Source organism: Phacochoerus africanus, chromosome 1 (genome assembly GCF_016906955.1).
Source record: "Phacochoerus africanus isolate WHEZ1 chromosome 1, ROS_Pafr_v1, whole genome shotgun sequence".
Taxonomy (NCBI): domain Eukaryota; kingdom Metazoa; phylum Chordata; class Mammalia; order Artiodactyla; family Suidae; genus Phacochoerus; species Phacochoerus africanus.
Window position 1 is genome coordinate 76,546,826 of NC_062544.1, and position 17,576 is coordinate 76,564,401.

General features: G+C 46.6%; 1 protein-coding gene across 8 annotated transcripts in view; it reads right to left on the reverse strand.

Moving 5' to 3' along the window:
• The window catches only part of TRIO (trio Rho guanine nucleotide exchange factor), a 229,759-nt gene that overhangs the window by 129,108 nt on the left and 83,075 nt on the right, over positions 1 to 17,576 (reverse strand). For all 8 annotated transcript variants that reach the window (XM_047768042.1, XM_047768034.1, XM_047768051.1 and 5 more), the window contains 5 exons: positions 10,563 to 10,732; positions 9,380 to 9,554; positions 4,500 to 4,695; positions 3,200 to 3,366; positions 1,662 to 1,781 (listed from right to left, as the gene is read on the reverse strand). In XM_047768042.1, the coding sequence (XP_047623998.1) occupies positions 1,662 to 1,781; positions 3,200 to 3,366; positions 4,500 to 4,695; positions 9,380 to 9,554; positions 10,563 to 10,732 (828 nt within the window). The remainder of the gene's footprint in view (positions 1 to 1,661; positions 1,782 to 3,199; positions 3,367 to 4,499; positions 4,696 to 9,379; positions 9,555 to 10,562; positions 10,733 to 17,576) is intronic.

Below are 17,576 nucleotides of genomic sequence, written 5' to 3' on the forward strand. Positions count from 1 at the left end.
CGCGCTCACTGCTGCTCTGCTGGCCTTTATGGAAACAACTTCAGTTAACACTCATTAGGACACTTGGAGAAATAGAGCCAACAGGTTAATTTTAAAAAAGAAAGTTTTGTATGCCTACCACTAACTGTGTTTATAGTCACTCAATGAAGGATGAAATCCATTAAGACTTTCCAGAATGGGTCTGGTTGTGGGGTTTTCAGCTTTTGAGAAATAGCAGGAAAAAGCCTTAGCAGCCAATATTCAAAAAAAGCTGTTGAAATGTTCCAAGTTTATTATTCCTATTGGTCCTTCTTTAAGAGCAGCCAGAGGCTAATGAACGAGTGAAGAAAAAGGTGGCTGAAGTAAAGGCTCTTTATTTCACTTTTTTACCTTAAACTTTGGGTTCGAGTAAAAAGTTTTCCAGAGCTATTGATTTTTAAAAGGAGAAAGAAAAAAAACATAGTGAAAAGCTAAGAATGAACTGTGTTCTCTGGAGGTCAGTCCATGCCACACAATGGATCTAGCAAAGTAATCTGACTAATCCAGTAGGAATTCCCACTCTCATGTCCTCACTAGAAGCTTCCATGAGGGAATGAGGTCAGGTTCTTGCAGGAAAATCAGAGCACCTGGCAGAGCAGCCATCAGGGGAAACATGGGTCTCTGTGGACACAGGTTTGTTTTGTTTTGTTTTTTCCCTCAACAATAGGAAAGTTTTGCATTTGGCCCAAAAAAGTCCTCATGACCCCGTAAGACCTGGACCCAATATAATCCCATCCTTTACCCAGACAGCAATGTGCACTGGCAACTTCATTCATCACTAGCAGGCACCTGGCACAGGTACGGGCTTCAGAAAGAAATGTTAAGGTCTGCCTACTGGCACTGAGGAACTGAGAAGAAATTAATCTAGGGAAGAAATTAATGGTAATGTCCGTGGTCTCTGTCGCTGGCTGAGAATACACACAGAACTAGAGCAGGAAACGAGTTTTCTGCAATGGAACGCTCCTTCTCCTTTCCTCTTCCCTTGAGACCACCCATCATAATTATTAACCCCCCTCCCGCCCCCAAAGCCTCTAACATGAATTGATCCACATGCTGTGAGAGTGAATCTGAGCGGGCCTGGACCTGCCCCGAGCTGTTCTGTTCAAGTCCTGGCATGGCATTGACCCCATCCAGGCATGAGTGCTGCTCCCCTAGCTCGGAGATCTGTGCACAGCATTGTTTATTGGTAAGAGGGACCTGGTGGTTTGCACTGGGTCCTGCTGAGCCGCCCCGAGTGCCCTGCTTTATTGATAGCAGTACCAGGCCTACAAGACCAGTGATATGTAAAAAACCTCAGCATAGACCCAAGCTTGGGCTCCCTGGCACCGAGGTACTCCTGATGGGGGAGGTGCATCCTGCCAGGGCCCCGACAGCAGGGGGACAGCAGAGGCTGCCCCAGCCTCTGGGACCCCTGCAGGGAGGTCACCCTGGCAGGCCAGTGCAGCTGCAGCAAAGTAAGCTCACTTCGCTGCAGCTGCCAGACTGCTTCTTCCTCCTGGAACAATCTACAGGTTTGTAAGCACAGCTGTTTTGGCTCCTGCTAAATCCCACTTGGCACCCAAGTCAGTGCCATGCAAGGGGACTTAACAAGTTGGTCCTAAGGCTGGAAAGGCCCAGTTCTGAGGTGAGGCCAATGATCCTACCTCAATGGCATGCTGGAACTGCTCATGCTCCCTCTGCAGCTGCTCCGCCTCCTGCAACGAGCTGGCTGTGATGAGCCCGGCATTCAACATGGACTCTCCGTTGCGGATCCAGCCCAGCACCTGAAACACGACACAAGGAACTCCAAGCAGCGGTCCCCCACCCCGGGACAGCCACCCTGGGGACTGCTGTGTGGTGGTCGACCTGCTCACATCAGCTATGAAACACTGATTTCCTCATAGTCCTACTGGCAACAGCCTGCAACCCTTCAGTGGTGTCTAATCATAAGTGCTGTGTTTTATAATTAATTCTGTCCTGCTTAGTTTTAGGTAGGAGTTGAAAAAGTAGAGGTTCAATGGGATTGATCATTAGCCCACAGGTCAAAACAGACTGAGGACCATATATTAGAAAAAGTTACTGTTGCAAAGAATTCCCTGATAATCAAGAAAATACCTTTCAATCCTTTTAGTCCTCGTGAACATTTAGAATTATCCCTTTCTGATAAGGGAACTATTTTATTTCACTAATGTTATTTTCCACTTGAATGTCAGTGTTAAGACAGCACTCTAAACCAAAGAATGAACTCAGCTGAACACATTAGTGTGCTCAGGATCAAAACACCAGATTCTCAATATCACAAAACAATAAATCAGTTCTGACTGTGGAAGCCACTGAGATTGTGGAAGGTAACTGGGTAGTCGTTTGTGGCAGAAACTACTTGTTACCTATCTCATACCTATTTTCCACATCTCCTTTACTAAGAAAATCCCAACTTCTGGAAACAGCTTAAATAAAGCCAGTCCTCAGCTCCTGTGACAGTCCAATTGCAGGTGACTCAATTCTAGCCACTGAGATCAGAGCAGGAGCTTCTGTGGGATCTGGGGAATACATTTCTTTTCTGATCCATGAGCTGCCTCTTTCTTGTTATGCTTTCCCCTTCTCGATGCCTGGAATGTGGAGATGATAGTTGGGGCCTGGGCAGCCATTTGGCAACCATTAATCTCCAGTCAAACTAACGCACGCCTCTCTGCACAACTACCAGAATCCCATAAAGCCATAGTTCCATGTTCTCCCTGCTCATGAAATAAAACATCAGGGACATGCCGAACATTCATGTGCATGGAATCCTGTTGGCATTTAGCTGAAAGCAATTGTTTCATTTTCATTTTTGCCATGCTACCTGTGATGTGGCAGTACAGTATCCTGAAAAGGAGACCCCAAGCCATACACAGCCTGTGATCCTGGCCAGATTGACAATAGTCTATTTGGCAAAAAAAAAAAAAAAAAAAAAAATCATACAGCTCTTTAGCCCAGAAGCAATGTCGATGTGCTCAGGGTTTCAGGTAAGAGACTGCTAATAACAAAACCAGCTGAGTGGAGGTTTCTCTTCAGTGAGCCCCCTGCTGGGCAACAAAGCCTTTTCTGCTACAAACACACAGCTGTCCAAGCACCAGCTCAATTTTCACACACTGGCTATGGCTGTGTAGGAGGTGTGTTGTGCTACACAGCAGGATAGATAGGTTCTGGGTCAGCTCTTTACCTGCTTCACTTCAGCCTGCAGGTGGCGGAGCTGCACACACTGCTCCAGGTGCTTCCGATGCTGCTCTGCTGCCAAGTCCAATTCCTGCTGCTTTTCGTGGAGAAACTCTAGCAAGTCCTGCACCCGGGTGGCCATGTCCACGTCTCTGTCGCAAAGTAGCTCCACGCCTGTGGACAGTGAAGTCAACTAGCATTTCAGCATTTTAGGTGGTGTGTATTGTACACACCACACCTGGGGATAGCCCGCCCAGCTGAGGGCCAAACTCGAGGAGGGCAGAGCCACAGAGGGTGTCTACACCTGCCTCCGAGCACACGAGTGTCTCAGAGGATGTATCTGATGTGGTCCAAAGCCAAGTATAAGGTACAGCTGGTCATTCCAACCCACTTCCCATCAATCTACTTCTATTCCCACACTGATAACTGGTGAAAATGAGATGTTCTTTATAAACTTGTGAACTTTGGCTCGTTTTTCTTGTTATCCACTATGTACAGTTCACTCTCTTGGTTTTAGGGATCAAATCCACGTCCTCATGGATATTACCCAGATTCTTTCCTCTGCACCACAATGGGAACTCCCTGATTCACTCCTAAGAAAACATCTAATTCGTACTTGAGTAACATAGTACGCATGTCGTTGCTAAGTTTCTACTACTACTGCTTTCCCTGGGTTTTTGAGCCCATAGTGACATCTGCTGGTAAAATATGAACTAAGAAAAAATTTAAAGATGTGAAAACAGTTTCTTGGGATTACATGGAGATATGGCAATATACAATTTGTAAAACTAAAGTTCATGCTTCTTGAAATAACTTGTACGACTATTAAGGGTATATACACTAATGATAATGTGATCATTTAATGTAGGTGAAAGGAAGCAAAACGTTTCCATTCAAAGAGCAGGCACTTAAAACATAGCAATCAGGAGTTCCTGCCGTGGCACAGCAGAAATGAATCTGACTAGGAACCATGAGGTTTCAGGTTCAATCCCTGGCCTTGCTCAGTGGGTTAAGGATCCAGCATTGCCATGAGCTGTGGTGTAGGTCGCAGACACGGCTCGGATCTGGCGTTGCTGTGGCTGTGGCATAGGCTGGCAGCTACAGCTCCGTTTAGACCCCTAGCCTGGGAACCCCCATATGCTGAGGGTGCAGCCCTGAAAAGGCAAAAGACAAAACAAACAAACAAACAAAAAACATCACAATCACAAGGCTAAGTGACCTGCAGCCATCACTCTGAAATAAACTGGGCACATTCCTACAGGGACACATAACCCCACTGCCCACACGGAACAGAACACACTGCTCACCAGAGGCCTGCACTTCGTTGACGTACTGCAGGAGGTCCTGCCCTTGGTGGATGACATCGAAGGTCAGGTTATTCATGGTCAGAGCCTTGTCTGCATGGTGCTGGAGGCGCTGCTCTGCTATCGTGAGGTCCTCCGTGTCAAAGTCATTCATTTGCTGAGAAAGCTCATCGTTCCAAGACTCAAGGTCTGAGATGATCTGAGAGAGCAAAGTGTCTGCTTAGGACCAAGTCTTAAAAAATAAATATCTGCTGCAACATCTCATTGTGCCAAGTAGAGAAGGAAGAGAGGAATGCAACTGTGTCAAGAAGCTGATTGACCAGGCTCCTACTGGCCAAAGATGGGACAATTAGACACCAAAAAAAATTTACTACAATTCAGTAAAATACACTGACAATACAAAAGTCTATTAATTCCTAATGATGTTAAAAAACAGCTAAAAAGCTCTTTGGTTCTGATTAAAGGGAACCAACCTTTATCCTAAAAACTTGTTGTAGAGGAGAAAATTAATCATGTAAGCATAAAATGATGAAGGAAAGTTCCTCTTTGTGGTTACATTTAGCTATTAAATGTAGAAATACTAAAATTAGAAAGCTTTTTTTCTAATTAAAAAAAGTCCTAGCATAACACCTGTTTAGGTACAGGTCATCAGTACCTAGTAAGCCATCATGAGAGAGGCTCACTGAGATCAGCCCTGAAGACCACCAGCAGCATCTCTGAAGAAGTGGGGCAGGCGGGACATGCCTTGGTGACAGGTAATGCCAAGGAAAGAAATGCAATTAAATAGCTGGAGAGAAATCAAATGAGGAAACGCAGAATGTGGGACCTGGTTCCTTTGACAACCGACAGTTATTTCAACAAGTCGCGACATGGAAGAAAAAGAAGTGAAGACAGGGAGGCAATGCTAGATGGAAAGACCAACCCAAACTCGGGAGCAGACCCCATATGCCTTCTGTCTGAAGCACCCTCAAAAATCCAAACACAGGCTGGGTATCAGCAGATGATAAGGAATCACGGTTAAGCTGGCGAGGTGCTTATTTAGGGTGTGGTTACTTACATAAGACAATGGTCTATTTTTTATGGTTTTATGAGTGAAAGGTTATGAGCTGGCAAAGGTTTCCTCAAAAACCCTACAGCACAACAGCCAAAGAAGGATACGAGACATTAAGGGGGGCAAACTTGTGTTGAAGTTAGAGGACAAGCCGGGGAAGGTTGCTGTACTTATTCTCACGACTTTTGTGTAGGTTTGAAACCTTTCAGAATATACTTAAAAAAAAAATTAAGATAAAAAAATCATGAAATTCAGAAAGGAAGAAAAGACTTCTTATGAGACAGTATTATACTCCACACCTCAATGAAAGAACACTTCCCATGGATCCTAATTTACTTTATCCAAGGGAGCAGTAATCAAGTGAGTGAGAATCAGAGTGTGAAAGAGTTTATATGGGATCCAGCTGGGAGGTGGCAAGTAATAAAAATCTTAAGGCTTCTCCAGTCTTACTGTACAAATCCTCCTGATTTCTGCTTTGACCACCAAGGTCTGTGTAATATATGTGCATATTAAATTAATTTATTATGTTAATTTATAAATTAATAATTTTAAACAATGCCATATTAGACATAAACTAAGAGGCCACAAGGAAAAAAAAATTTTAAAGGAAAAATATTGGAGTTCCCGCTATGGAGCAATGGGATCGGCGTCTCTGCAGCACCAGGATGCAGGTTTGATCCCCAGCCCAACACAGTGGGTTAAAGGATCCAGCGTTGCCACAGCTTTGGTGAAGGTCACAACTGTGGCTCAGATCAGATTCCTGGCCTGGGAACTCCATATGCTGTGGGGTGGCCAAAAAAGAACAACAACAACAAAAAAGAATATTACTATATCTTTAACCTTTATCTCTATTCTAAGGAGAATATTCTTTTTTTGTTTTTTGTTTCTTTGTTTTAATTTTTTGCTTTTTAAGGCCACACCTGCAGCATATGGAAGTTCCCAGGCTAGGAGTTGAACTGAAGCTGCAACTGCCAGCCTACACCACAGCCACAGCAACACCAGATCCGAGCCACATCTGTGACCTCACCACAGCTCACAGCAACACCAGACCCTTAACCCCCTGAGAGAGGCCAGGGGTCGAACCCATGTCCTCATGGATACTATCTCAGGTAACTCAGGCAGGTTCATGTTCACTGAGCCACAATGGGAACTCCAAAGGAGAATATTCTTTCTTAACATTTGGTTGTTTTCTGACACGGAGGGAGAAGAGAGTTAGGTGTGGCGGGAGTTGCAGGCTCAGGGACAATGCCTCATGGAGACAACACGAGGCTCAGAAAACACTCCAGAAATGGATCATAAACAAAGATCAATGTGCTAAAAGCAGCGGGGTTCAAAAACATTCACTGAGCACAAAGAACCCTGGCGATGGCCACGATCAAGGGTCATCAGGAAAAATCCTGACCCCACGTTGTGCATTAGAGCTTGTTAAGAACCACACAGGCCAAGAAAAGAAACCTGTGGCAAAAACAAAGCTCAAGAAAGTGGAAGTCTTTTTTAAAATAGGGAGTCTTTGGAAAAACACACTTGCAACGTTTTTTTTTTTTAAGTGTATCCCTAATTTTCAGAAAGTCTTTTTCTTTCTCAATGTACCAATAGTTGTGACCATTTTCCATAACTAAGCTGTTGCAGGTTGCCAGAGTAATGCTTCTGCTGTCCTTTTTAGAGCAGATTTTATTTGGAATATGTGGAGACTGAAATAGCAATATTCTCAGCCATAGAAAACCCTGCTCCACTTCTGGGAGATGGAAATGCTCTTTCAATTGAAGTGCAAGAGATATGGGAAATTTTTAAAAACTGCGCAGGTGAAGATGAATTTCTACCATAAAGATAACTCCAGGCCTCTGTGACTCCATGCAGTTAAATGGGGCCTCGTTCCACAGGAGACGCAATCCCAGCGGAGCCTAAACTGCTCAGATGCTCACATTTTCAGGACCATTCTACCGAAAAGAGGTTCTCAGGCTGTGACACGTTAAAAGCTCTAACCAGCCTGTGAGTGAACTGCAGGGCTAATCTTCCTAGCTCAGGAAAGCACTTATGCTTGACCAACTGTGCTGGCTTTGTTGAGGCCACAGGGAATTTTGTGGCTACTGCATGGTTTTGGTTCTTGATCTACAATTTAAAGCATTGGTTTTATGAAAGTAGAAATACAATCAAAATCTTTTTTTCCTCACTGCAATAGCATTAGTACAAGTAAGGCTTTTTTTTTTTTTTTTTTTTCCTTAAAATGTCCTGGAAGGAAAACTTCAAAAAAGGAAATATGGAAGTTCTTGGGACAGGGGTTGAATTGGAGCTACAGCTACTGGCTTACACCACAGCCAAAGCAATGTGGGATCCCAGATCCACTGAGCAAGGCCAGGGATCAAACCTGTACCCTTATGGATATTAGTCAGATTTGTTTCTGCTGCGCCACAATGGGAACTCCTACTTTGTGCTTCTTAATTGAAACTACTCAATAAGCAGCTAAGTTAAGGGAAGGAATTGCTCTGAAGTAGAGGTAAGAGAAGGAGGCAGCCTCGCTGCCTCTCCTTTTGGTTTAGCACTGCACCTCGACCCTTACTGCCCCCCCAGGCCGTGGCAGGGCCACCGCGAGCTGAGACCAGCATGCCTCTTCTCTACCTGCTTCCACATGGATGGGAAGGTCAAGACCAGAGTCCTTGAGCAGGCTTTCCCAGGCAATGTACACGAGGTTTAACCTGTTTCTTATCATCAACCAGTGATGATGGTGAAACAGCCAAGAAGGCCTTTAAGGAAAATGCTGATGAAGTTTGAACAAGCAGCCCACCAAAGGTCCCTGTGAAAGGCCCACACACCAAACTGCAGCTAAAGAGCCAGGACGAGAGACTAGCACCCAGGCCAACTTCAGGCAGAGGGTTGCCTGCAGCTGACAAAGCCCTGCCTGTCTCTGCCTCTGGTGGCACCTGAGGCCCTGGTCCAAACATGGGACAAGTGACAGATATGGAGATGGGATGCTCTACAGATTCTGGCCAGCAGGCATGGGCCACCTGGGCGGCCTGGAGTTAACCTGGACAGGCAGCAGGTCCCTGCCAGCAGATGCATGAAGCCCATGGGCTCCAGGAAGCCGCTCTCACCCAGGGAGCTGTGGGGGTTTTTCTAATCATATTTCACACACGCTTCCATGTCATCCAGTCATACTTACTTCTGCTTGTACTTCATCAAGTTCAAACAAAAAAGATCTCTCCTGGCAGAGAATTAAAAACCACCCTCTTTTTGTTGAAGAAAAAGAAAAGAAACCTGTTCTTCTTTCTCCTAATCACATAGAGGGTGCAGAAGTTGATTTTTATGTAAGAATTACAGATTTTCTGAGAACACGTCTGTGGGGGACTAGATTTCCTGGGACCTAAAACATTGTTACCACAGGCTCAGGGAACTCTTACTCTTGGAGGGGGAGAAGAGGAGGAAGGAAAGGAAGGAAAGAAAGGAAGGAAGGAAGGACTGAGCATCGCTGCCCTGAGCCTGTGCCTCTGCCTCTGCTTCCAGGACACAGGGAGTGCTGTACAGGGTCCAATCTAGGACACACATGCCAAGGTGACAAGGTGACGTGTGTGCAGAGCCCTGCCTGGACTCTACTCTCAGAGCTTGCTTGCTCTGCTATCCCGCTGTGCATGCAGTCTCTGCCTCCCCCAGTTTCAAAGCCAGAGCCCGGAGCCGAGGCCCCAGCTCCCAGGGCCGAGCTGGGGAAGAACCACTCTTCCTTTCCCTTCCTCTCCTCTCGCAGAGCCTGGGGGCAGGGGCAAGGGTGGAGGACTGGCCAGGGTGAGAGCTGCGGGAGGGCACACTGGGAGTGGCGGGCAGGGAGCTGCCGGTCACTCACATCGATGGCATCCCTCTCAAAGATGCGCAGCTGCAGGAAGAGCTCGAGCTTGATCTTGCGCTCCTGGAAGAGCTCCTCCATCTGGGCCTGGGCCTCGTCCAGCTGCTGCAGCACCGTCTCGATGTGGCTAATGGAGCTGTTGTGCGGGGTCTTGTTACTGGAGATGGCTGAGTCCCTGCGAAGGAGCAAAGGGGGATACGCAGAAATTGGATGGGAACGTGTCACGGTCAGAGGTCAGACCCAGCAGCTGGGGCTTCGGGGGAAGAAGCCGGCAGGAAGCGGGACTGCTGGCCTCAGAGATGCAGTCAGCTGCCCCTCCCGCCAAAGGCTTCCTCCTCCCAGCCAAGGACACGCAGAGAATTCCGCCCACTCTCTCAGGTCCTCTTAGAAGAAGGCTCCTGGTCACCCAAGTCATTTTATCAAGTTTTCACCTTTGGCCATTTTCCTTAAGTAGAGAACAGATGACAGCTATTTACTACAAACAGTGGAGCGCTGTCGGCTGTGAGGGGTTAAACTTTAGTGCAACCAAGTGAGTCTTAATCGAGGCACTTCCCCTGCCTGCCTGCGCAGCAAGCATCGTAGACTGTCAGAGACAGTCCGATTAGCTGTCCTGAGTGATCTGGTGGGCGGTGGGGGGACATCCATGAGTACGCTCTCTGTGGTTCCCAGTGATGCCTCCTGCCCTGAGCACCTGAGGGGCCGAGAGGTGTCACCGAGACTGGGCCTGCCAGAGCCTGGACTCTGAGAGAAGGGATGCCCGCCGCACTCCAGAAAAGCAGACTGCTCAGCAGCTGGAGGAAGTGGTCCTGGGAGGTTTAAATTTCTCTGCTTTGTAAAGAAGGTCCCATCATTACTAGGTAGGTGTTAGGAGGAAATATTAATAAGAACTGAATTCCGGGAAGGTTTATTAGTCAATGCTGTAATGAAAAAATTGCAGGGTGAAAACAACTGAGAGGGAGAAAAATCGGAGATGTTAGTCTCCTTTGTATGGGTGGATGGTATTCGTTTTCGAACTACCTGGACAGAGAATTGAAGCTAACTGAAGCTAATTGTTCAAAAGGTGGCGAAGGGAGTCCCTGGAAGATCTCAGAGTGCTGGCGTGGGGAGGGGGAGGAGGAGGAGGGGGAGAGACAGGAACAAGGGGACAGGGACAGGGGGCGGGTCAGGACGGGGTGCGGCCCACCTGAGCTGCTGGATGAGATCCTCCCCTTCCTTGATCACGTTGACGGTCACCTGCAGGGTAGTCTGCTGCTGCTGGCCGAAGCGCTTGATGAGGTCCTGCACCGCCTCCACCGACTCCGCGTACACGTCGTCCAGCAGCTCCTTCTGCAGCTCCTCCAGCCACGTCCACAGCTGCGGGGACAGCGCCGTGAGGCCGGGCCCTTCCCTGTGTCCCTCGAAGGCCCCGGGCCGGGAGGGGGCCGGCGGCGTGGCTCCAGGGAGCCGGGAGGGAGGGAGCCGGGGGCCCAGAGGCCGGCGGAACACACGGAGCAGGACGCGAGGGGAAAAAACAAACAGGCAGAGCCCAAGGGGACTGTCACAAAGGAGAGAAAGGAAAGGGGAGGGGAGTGACTCTTCCCAGGCCTTCCGAGACTCACCCCAGAGCAACAGGAAAGAGAAAAGACCCTCCACCAACAGCAACATCTGCTGAACACACACAATGGGCATTTTCTGCCGCATCTTCTGACTCTTAGCAGAGGGATAGTTTTATTTTCTTTTTAGCAAGGACATTATAATACATTACTAAATATCAACCTGCTCCTCAGACACGGGGGCTTTACATCTCTCAGAAAAGGAAGCATGAAGTGTGGAAGAATGGATCTGTCACGGCGACCCGAAGGAGTGTGCACATGGCCCCGCCAGGTCCCCTCACCAGCCCAGGCCACTGTCAACCAGCCCCCACTCAGTCCTGCCACGAGAGGTATACACACTGGAGACCCCTGAACGCCTCCACTGCCAGGACCATCAATGCTGTGTCTGCGGACGTGGATCAAGAACTGCCCCAGCCTTGGGGGAACAGGGCACCCCGCTGCCTGCTCCGGGTCTCTGGGGAGTGGCTCCGTGAACTGACAAAGAGGGTTCAGCAGGACGAGCAGCCCTGGTGGCTTCGAAGTGGTTTGCAAGCAGAGAAAATGCTTCCTCGGGGATTAAGAATCACCTCCTGTGCCTCGTGAGGCCACCACAGACAGTGCCTTGCCTGTGGGGAGGGGGTCTTCCCCCCACCTGCCAGCCACAAGGGCCCTCACGGCTAACACAGCACAGGCAAACCTCACAGACTGAAGGTGTATGTTTGAGCAGTTCTGACACATGTGTACACCCATGAAGAGAGCAATGCCATGGGGACAGTGAATGGCTCTGTCATCCCAAAGTCTTCTTATAACCTGGGCAATCCCCCGCCACCCAAGGCCATCACCATCCTGTCTTCTGCCATACAGTCTGTTTACATTTTCTAAAAGAAGATTATATACATGGAATTTGTATAATTGTATGTACTCTTTCCTCCGGTCTGGCTTCTTTCAGCATAATTAACGCTGAGATTTCATCCGTACTACTGTGTTTATCTTTTCGTCACTGAGTTGTATTTCATTCTATGTTGATGCCACAATATAGCCACTCAAATGCTGGGTTGTTTCCAATTTGGAGCCATTATAAGCACAGCCACCATGCACACTGGAGTACAGGCTTGTATGCACCTGTGCTTTCCTTTCCTGGAGGTGAATATCTAGGTGTAAAGGGGCTGGATCATATGGGAGGGGTATGTTTAACTTTTTAACAAAATGGCAAACTGTTTTCCATGCTGGCTCATTTCACACACACACACACACACCCCCAGCAGTGTATGAGGGTACCAATCATTCCACCTCCTCACCGATATAACTCCTAAGGTGAGTCTTTTTAATTGCAGTCATTCTAAATGAGTGGTACCTCATTAAAGTGTTAATTGGCAATTCCCTAATGACTAATGATGGCACATAAAAGCTCACCTTTTAAGAGTTTGTTTGTTGTAAAATGTGTATTTAATGGAAATCAGAGTATTGCCAGATGGCTCCTGTCAGGTCGGTAAGTATTGTTAATAAGACAGGTAAACTGAAAAATAAGGGAAGTGCTGACAAAGGACTTACTTTCAGCCATGTTACTTGGGGTCCTAAGAGTTGATTTTACTAACAATGTTAAACCATTTGTCAACCTGTGTCCTATTATTTATCCACTTTTGTAAGATACCAAATTTCACATCATGCAAGAATTTTAACTAAAGGAATTGTGATTTTAAAGAAAATTAAATTTTAGAGAGAGGCTGGCTCACCTCTCTGATCTTATAGATTAAGGAAAAGAGGCCCTACGTGATAAAGTAAACTGCATGACACAGGCAAACCTGTTAGCAGTGCCAACCCATGGTCACCAGACTATACTTTACAGCCACGGCTTATTCATTTTATACCTTCTGACCTCTACACACACTCACCTCACCTCTGGCAACTACCAATCTCTTCTCTGTATCTGTGAGTTAGGTGTTTTGTTTATTTAAGTTTTTTGGTTTTTTTTTTTATCTTTTTAGGGCCACATCCGTAGCACATGTAAGTTCCCAGGCTAGGGGTCAAATTGGAGCTGCAGCAGCCGGCCTACTGCACAGCCACAGCAATGTGGGATCCAAGCTACATCTTCGACCTACACAGCTCAGGGCAACACCGGACCCTTAACCCATTGAGTGAGGTGAGGGATTGAACCCAAATCCCCATGGATACCAGTCGGATTCGTTTCTGCTGAGCCACAATGGGAACTCCTGTTTAGGTTTTTTGATTCCACATATCAGTGAGTTCCTGTGGTATTTGTCTTTCTCATTCTGACTTATCTCACTTATTAGCATAATGCCCTAAGATCCATCCATGCTGTACTGAATATTTGAGGGCTGAGAGAGTAGATGTTAGAAGTTTCATCCTTAGCAAAAAAATTTGTAACCACTTGTGATGATGGATGTTAATTAGACTTATCGTGCTGATTATTTCACGATCTATACAGATACTGAATCATTATGCTCTACACCTAAAACTAATAAATGTCAATTGTATCTCAATAAAAGAAGTGTTTTAAGCCACAAATAATGAAAACAAAACACGTTTCTCATAATGCAAAACACTTTTCTCACTTTTCTCCTAACAATTAAGAGTGTGGGATCTGAAGCCAGATTGCCTGAGTTCAAATCCTGACTTAACATCTCCTAGGGTGTGACTTTGGGGCAATTTCCTTACCTGGATCCAGGTCTCAGCGTTTTCATCTATAAAATGGGTATGGCAATAATGTCTACCTCAGAGAGTTACTGAGAAGATTAAACAAGATGATACACATGAAGTGAAGAAATTAAGTATATGTTAGCCACTATTCCAGTTTTTTTCCTATAAGAAAAATTCTGATTAAAAAAAAATCACAACATTTTAAAAGTGTTCTTTCTCTGGAAAAGAACACTTTCAAAATATGTCCAAGTTCCTACCAATTGCTCAAAATATGTCCCTTAGTCTGGTAAACTTAACACCATCCCATATTTAAACCTTCCTACAACTAAAAATAGTGCAGTATGAGGAAAAGATGCTGGAATTGGTCCAGATTCTACAGAACTCTCTTCCCCTTGCTTGCAGGGGAAGTGCCAGGAGTATCTGTGGGTCAAACCCTTTCCTTACCTCCTGGTAAGTTCTGAAAGCCCTAGCTTATTCCCTTAACACCCTGGACACTTCAGCACACATCCATGCTGGTGGGTGAAACATGGCCAGCTGAGGGACCAGCAAAGGGCTGAGCTATGGAGTCCACAGGGGTCGATCCCGGGATCACGCAATTGAAAAGGGAAAAATGACAGATGGGAAGGAACAAGGCTACATTTACATTCAAAATTAAAATGCCCATAGTGCCTTTGCCCCTTTAGATTATTCTCATTCAACTTGGAGGGAAAAAGTCTCAGAGAAAGGTCATTTCTAATGCCGACTGACGATGAACTGAAACATGTCATGATACAATATGATTCAGGCAAAGTCTATTTTTAGGCTTTTAAAGTGGTACATATGATGCCTGAAAGAACTTCTGAATAAAGGAATGAGAAAAAGTCTTTAGAATGCCTGTGAAATTTTCACTATAGACTTCCTAAGGGTGAAAAAAAAAAACAAAACTATACTTCTGTGCATACTGTTATGTTTTACAAGAAAGCCATAAATCTGCCTGACAGGGGAGAGGACTTGCATTCTATCCACATTCTCAGTAGTGCGGATCGGCTTCTAGGCAATGCTGCCCCCTGGAGGCCATCCGGGTAGTGGCCAAGAGCACACCACAGAGGAGAACTGGAACACAGCCCAGACTAGGGTGCAAGTGTGCACAGACTTGGGTCACTGTCCAGCATCCACAGAAGAGGCTGACTTAGGAGGACACATGGGATTCTGGGGAGAAAAGTCCTATGATAAAGGTGTGGGAGAGCCTGGTCGTGGATCCAGCACCAGGCTAGGTCTGACCCAGGTGGAACTCCACCCTAGCCCCTTCCCCACACCTGGGTACTGGGTGAAGCCTAAAGAGGGAACTGAAGCTCTGAGGGGAGAAAGCCCCTGAAAAGCCCTTTCCTCACTAGAGAGAGCTCCGAGAGGAACTCACTGGGGTAGGGGGGTCCTGGGAAAGGGATGTTTCCACCAGGTTCAGCGGGTGGTGGGATTGAAGCCCTGAGATCCAGGGGTTGCTCCAGCTGCAACCTCTCTTCCACACAGTCTGAATGCAGGATCAAGCCTCGTCCACGACAAAGTGGGAGCACAGCACACCAGGCGAGGGTCCTCATCCCAAGTGACCTTGGGGGAGTCCTCGGAGTGCATTGCCTTCAGTTTTCTCGAGGATGAAGCGGGGATTACCATGTATGTCTTCCCTAAGAGGCAAAGCCAATCTGAGAATCAAGTGAAAGGACCACAGATGTGTGGGAGCACTCAGCAAACAGAAGCTGCCACCACTGGTATCCATTTCCCTACTCTTGTTTTTGACAAAGACAATCAGGTACTGTTGGGGATGGGTGAGCCGTAAGGCCAGCATGGGAAGTATAAAAAACCAAGAGCAGAAGTAGGCGGTTTCACTGGCAACTTGCAGACGGAATTTCAAGGGCACCTGCTATGCATATAAAATGTGATTCCGTTTTAGGGAGAGGAAGCAGGGAGCAAAGGGGAACTCTTCCAGCCACGAAAGGCATGTTCTTCAGGATGAAATGACCAACTGGTGCTTTGGGGCACATGCCTGTCACCTGACTAAGGAGTAAGAGTTTTTTTACTCTTGAGTGGGTGATAAAGATGCTTTAATGTGACGAAAGGAAATGTACGAGGGATGGGGGGGCAAATCAACCTCAGAATCAAAGTGCTATTCCTCTCAAGCTCTTCAGATCTCTGAGACAGTGCCCGTCTCTGCAGCCTGCCCTCCCTCTCTCGAGCCTTCATCCCTTGCCTGCCAGCCCTGCCATCCCCACCAGCGCCAGCTCGCTCCTCTAAACTCTCCTCCCTCCCAACCTGGGGGCTGAAGCCCTGAAGACAGCACCACACATGGTGCAAGCAGGCGAGATGACCATCTCCCGTCATGACCCTCCTTTTACTATGTCACCCTGGGTCAGGAATTATCATGGACACTGTCCACGAACATGTGCAGGAATAGTCTTTGTTAGAAACGTGCCACTGCCACCCCTGTGGCCCTACCTCTATAACCTGCCTACTTCTGATTCGAAACAGACTCAGATTTTAAAACCCATGAACGAAACTTCTGTGACCAAACTGGACTTACTCTTGCCGGGATCTTTTCAGATTCTATTTTACCACCTAGCATTTTTGGCAGACCCTGGTCTAGACTCTGAGAATCTTGCCCTCCACGCCAACCTGCCCACTACAGGCCTTGTGAGTGCAGAGAGAGGTCTGCAGTGGAAACGTCCTCCAGCCCCGCTGACGTCATCCACTGAGCAACACCCCCCATGGCTGGTCTCACTTACAAGGTTTTTAATGGAGCCACAATTATTTCTGCCTCAGTACCAAGTCTATCCTGGCTCTATGGCTCAAGATCGACATAAAAGTTCTGAGTATGTTAGTGGAGTCAGTTCAAAAACATCTGCACAGGTTACCCCCCTATAGAAGGAGACACTGGGGATTAGAGCCATCAGCCTGTGGGGCCTCAGGCCCCTCTGGGGTGACTGATCTACCATCTCCCATCACCCGCTTCGTCAGCAAGCTGATCCGATTGTGGGCCTGGGCTGGAAATCACTTCCTTATTCCCATGCTGTGAATGAGTAATGTCCTACTATCGCAAACACTTTCTCCTGCACAGTCTGCTCAGAGATCCGTATGGGTGAATAAGGACAGCCTTGGTCTTAGGTTAACCAACATCCACAATGGATTCTTTTTCACAGCCATTCAGCCCCATTCTATCTTGAATACAAATTGATTGTCAAACACCTGGTCAGACGCCCGCTAAGTCCACTGTGCCACATACTCTTCATCAAATCAGTAACTTAGTAAAGAATGAGATAAAGTTCCCATGGTAATTTGCTCCTTTCTTTCCTGGAGGTTATAGACTGTCTGTTCTAGAACTCTGCTTAGGACTGACCTCAACCTGAGTAATATGTGAAATCTATCTTCTTAAAAATGCTCAAGTGCATTTTTGGCCTTTGGGTCATCTCTTCCTTTTCCACAGTTCCTTAGAGATCAATAGACCAAATTTGGTGATCTAATTATCAAGTTCTTTCACTACCCAGGGATTTAATTTGTCTTGGAATAGAGGCTTGAACTCAATTAGAAGAAATACGTTTATTCTTATAAAACCTTCATCCATTTCGGTCATTAACTTGTATCCATCAACATCATCAGTCCCAAGCAGAAGGCCCTTTCTTGATCTTGTGGTTCTGAGTTTTGTGCTTTAAAAAAAAAAAAAAAAAAAAGAAACCAAACAACAAAACCAAAGAAGCCTTTACAGTCTCTACAGGCCCAGCTTACCTAGAGCTTTCAAGCTTTCTGACAAAACAATGCTGGTGATCAGCCTTTCTACCACCTATTCAACCAGAACGACAACAGTCAGTAACAAAACAGTACATGACGGAGATACACGTACAGTTTAATTCTCTTAATTAACCAAAGCTTTATCACATTTAGTTTATGAAGCTAACAAAATAAGAAATTAAGAATATTGGAGTTCCCGTCATGGCATAGCAGAA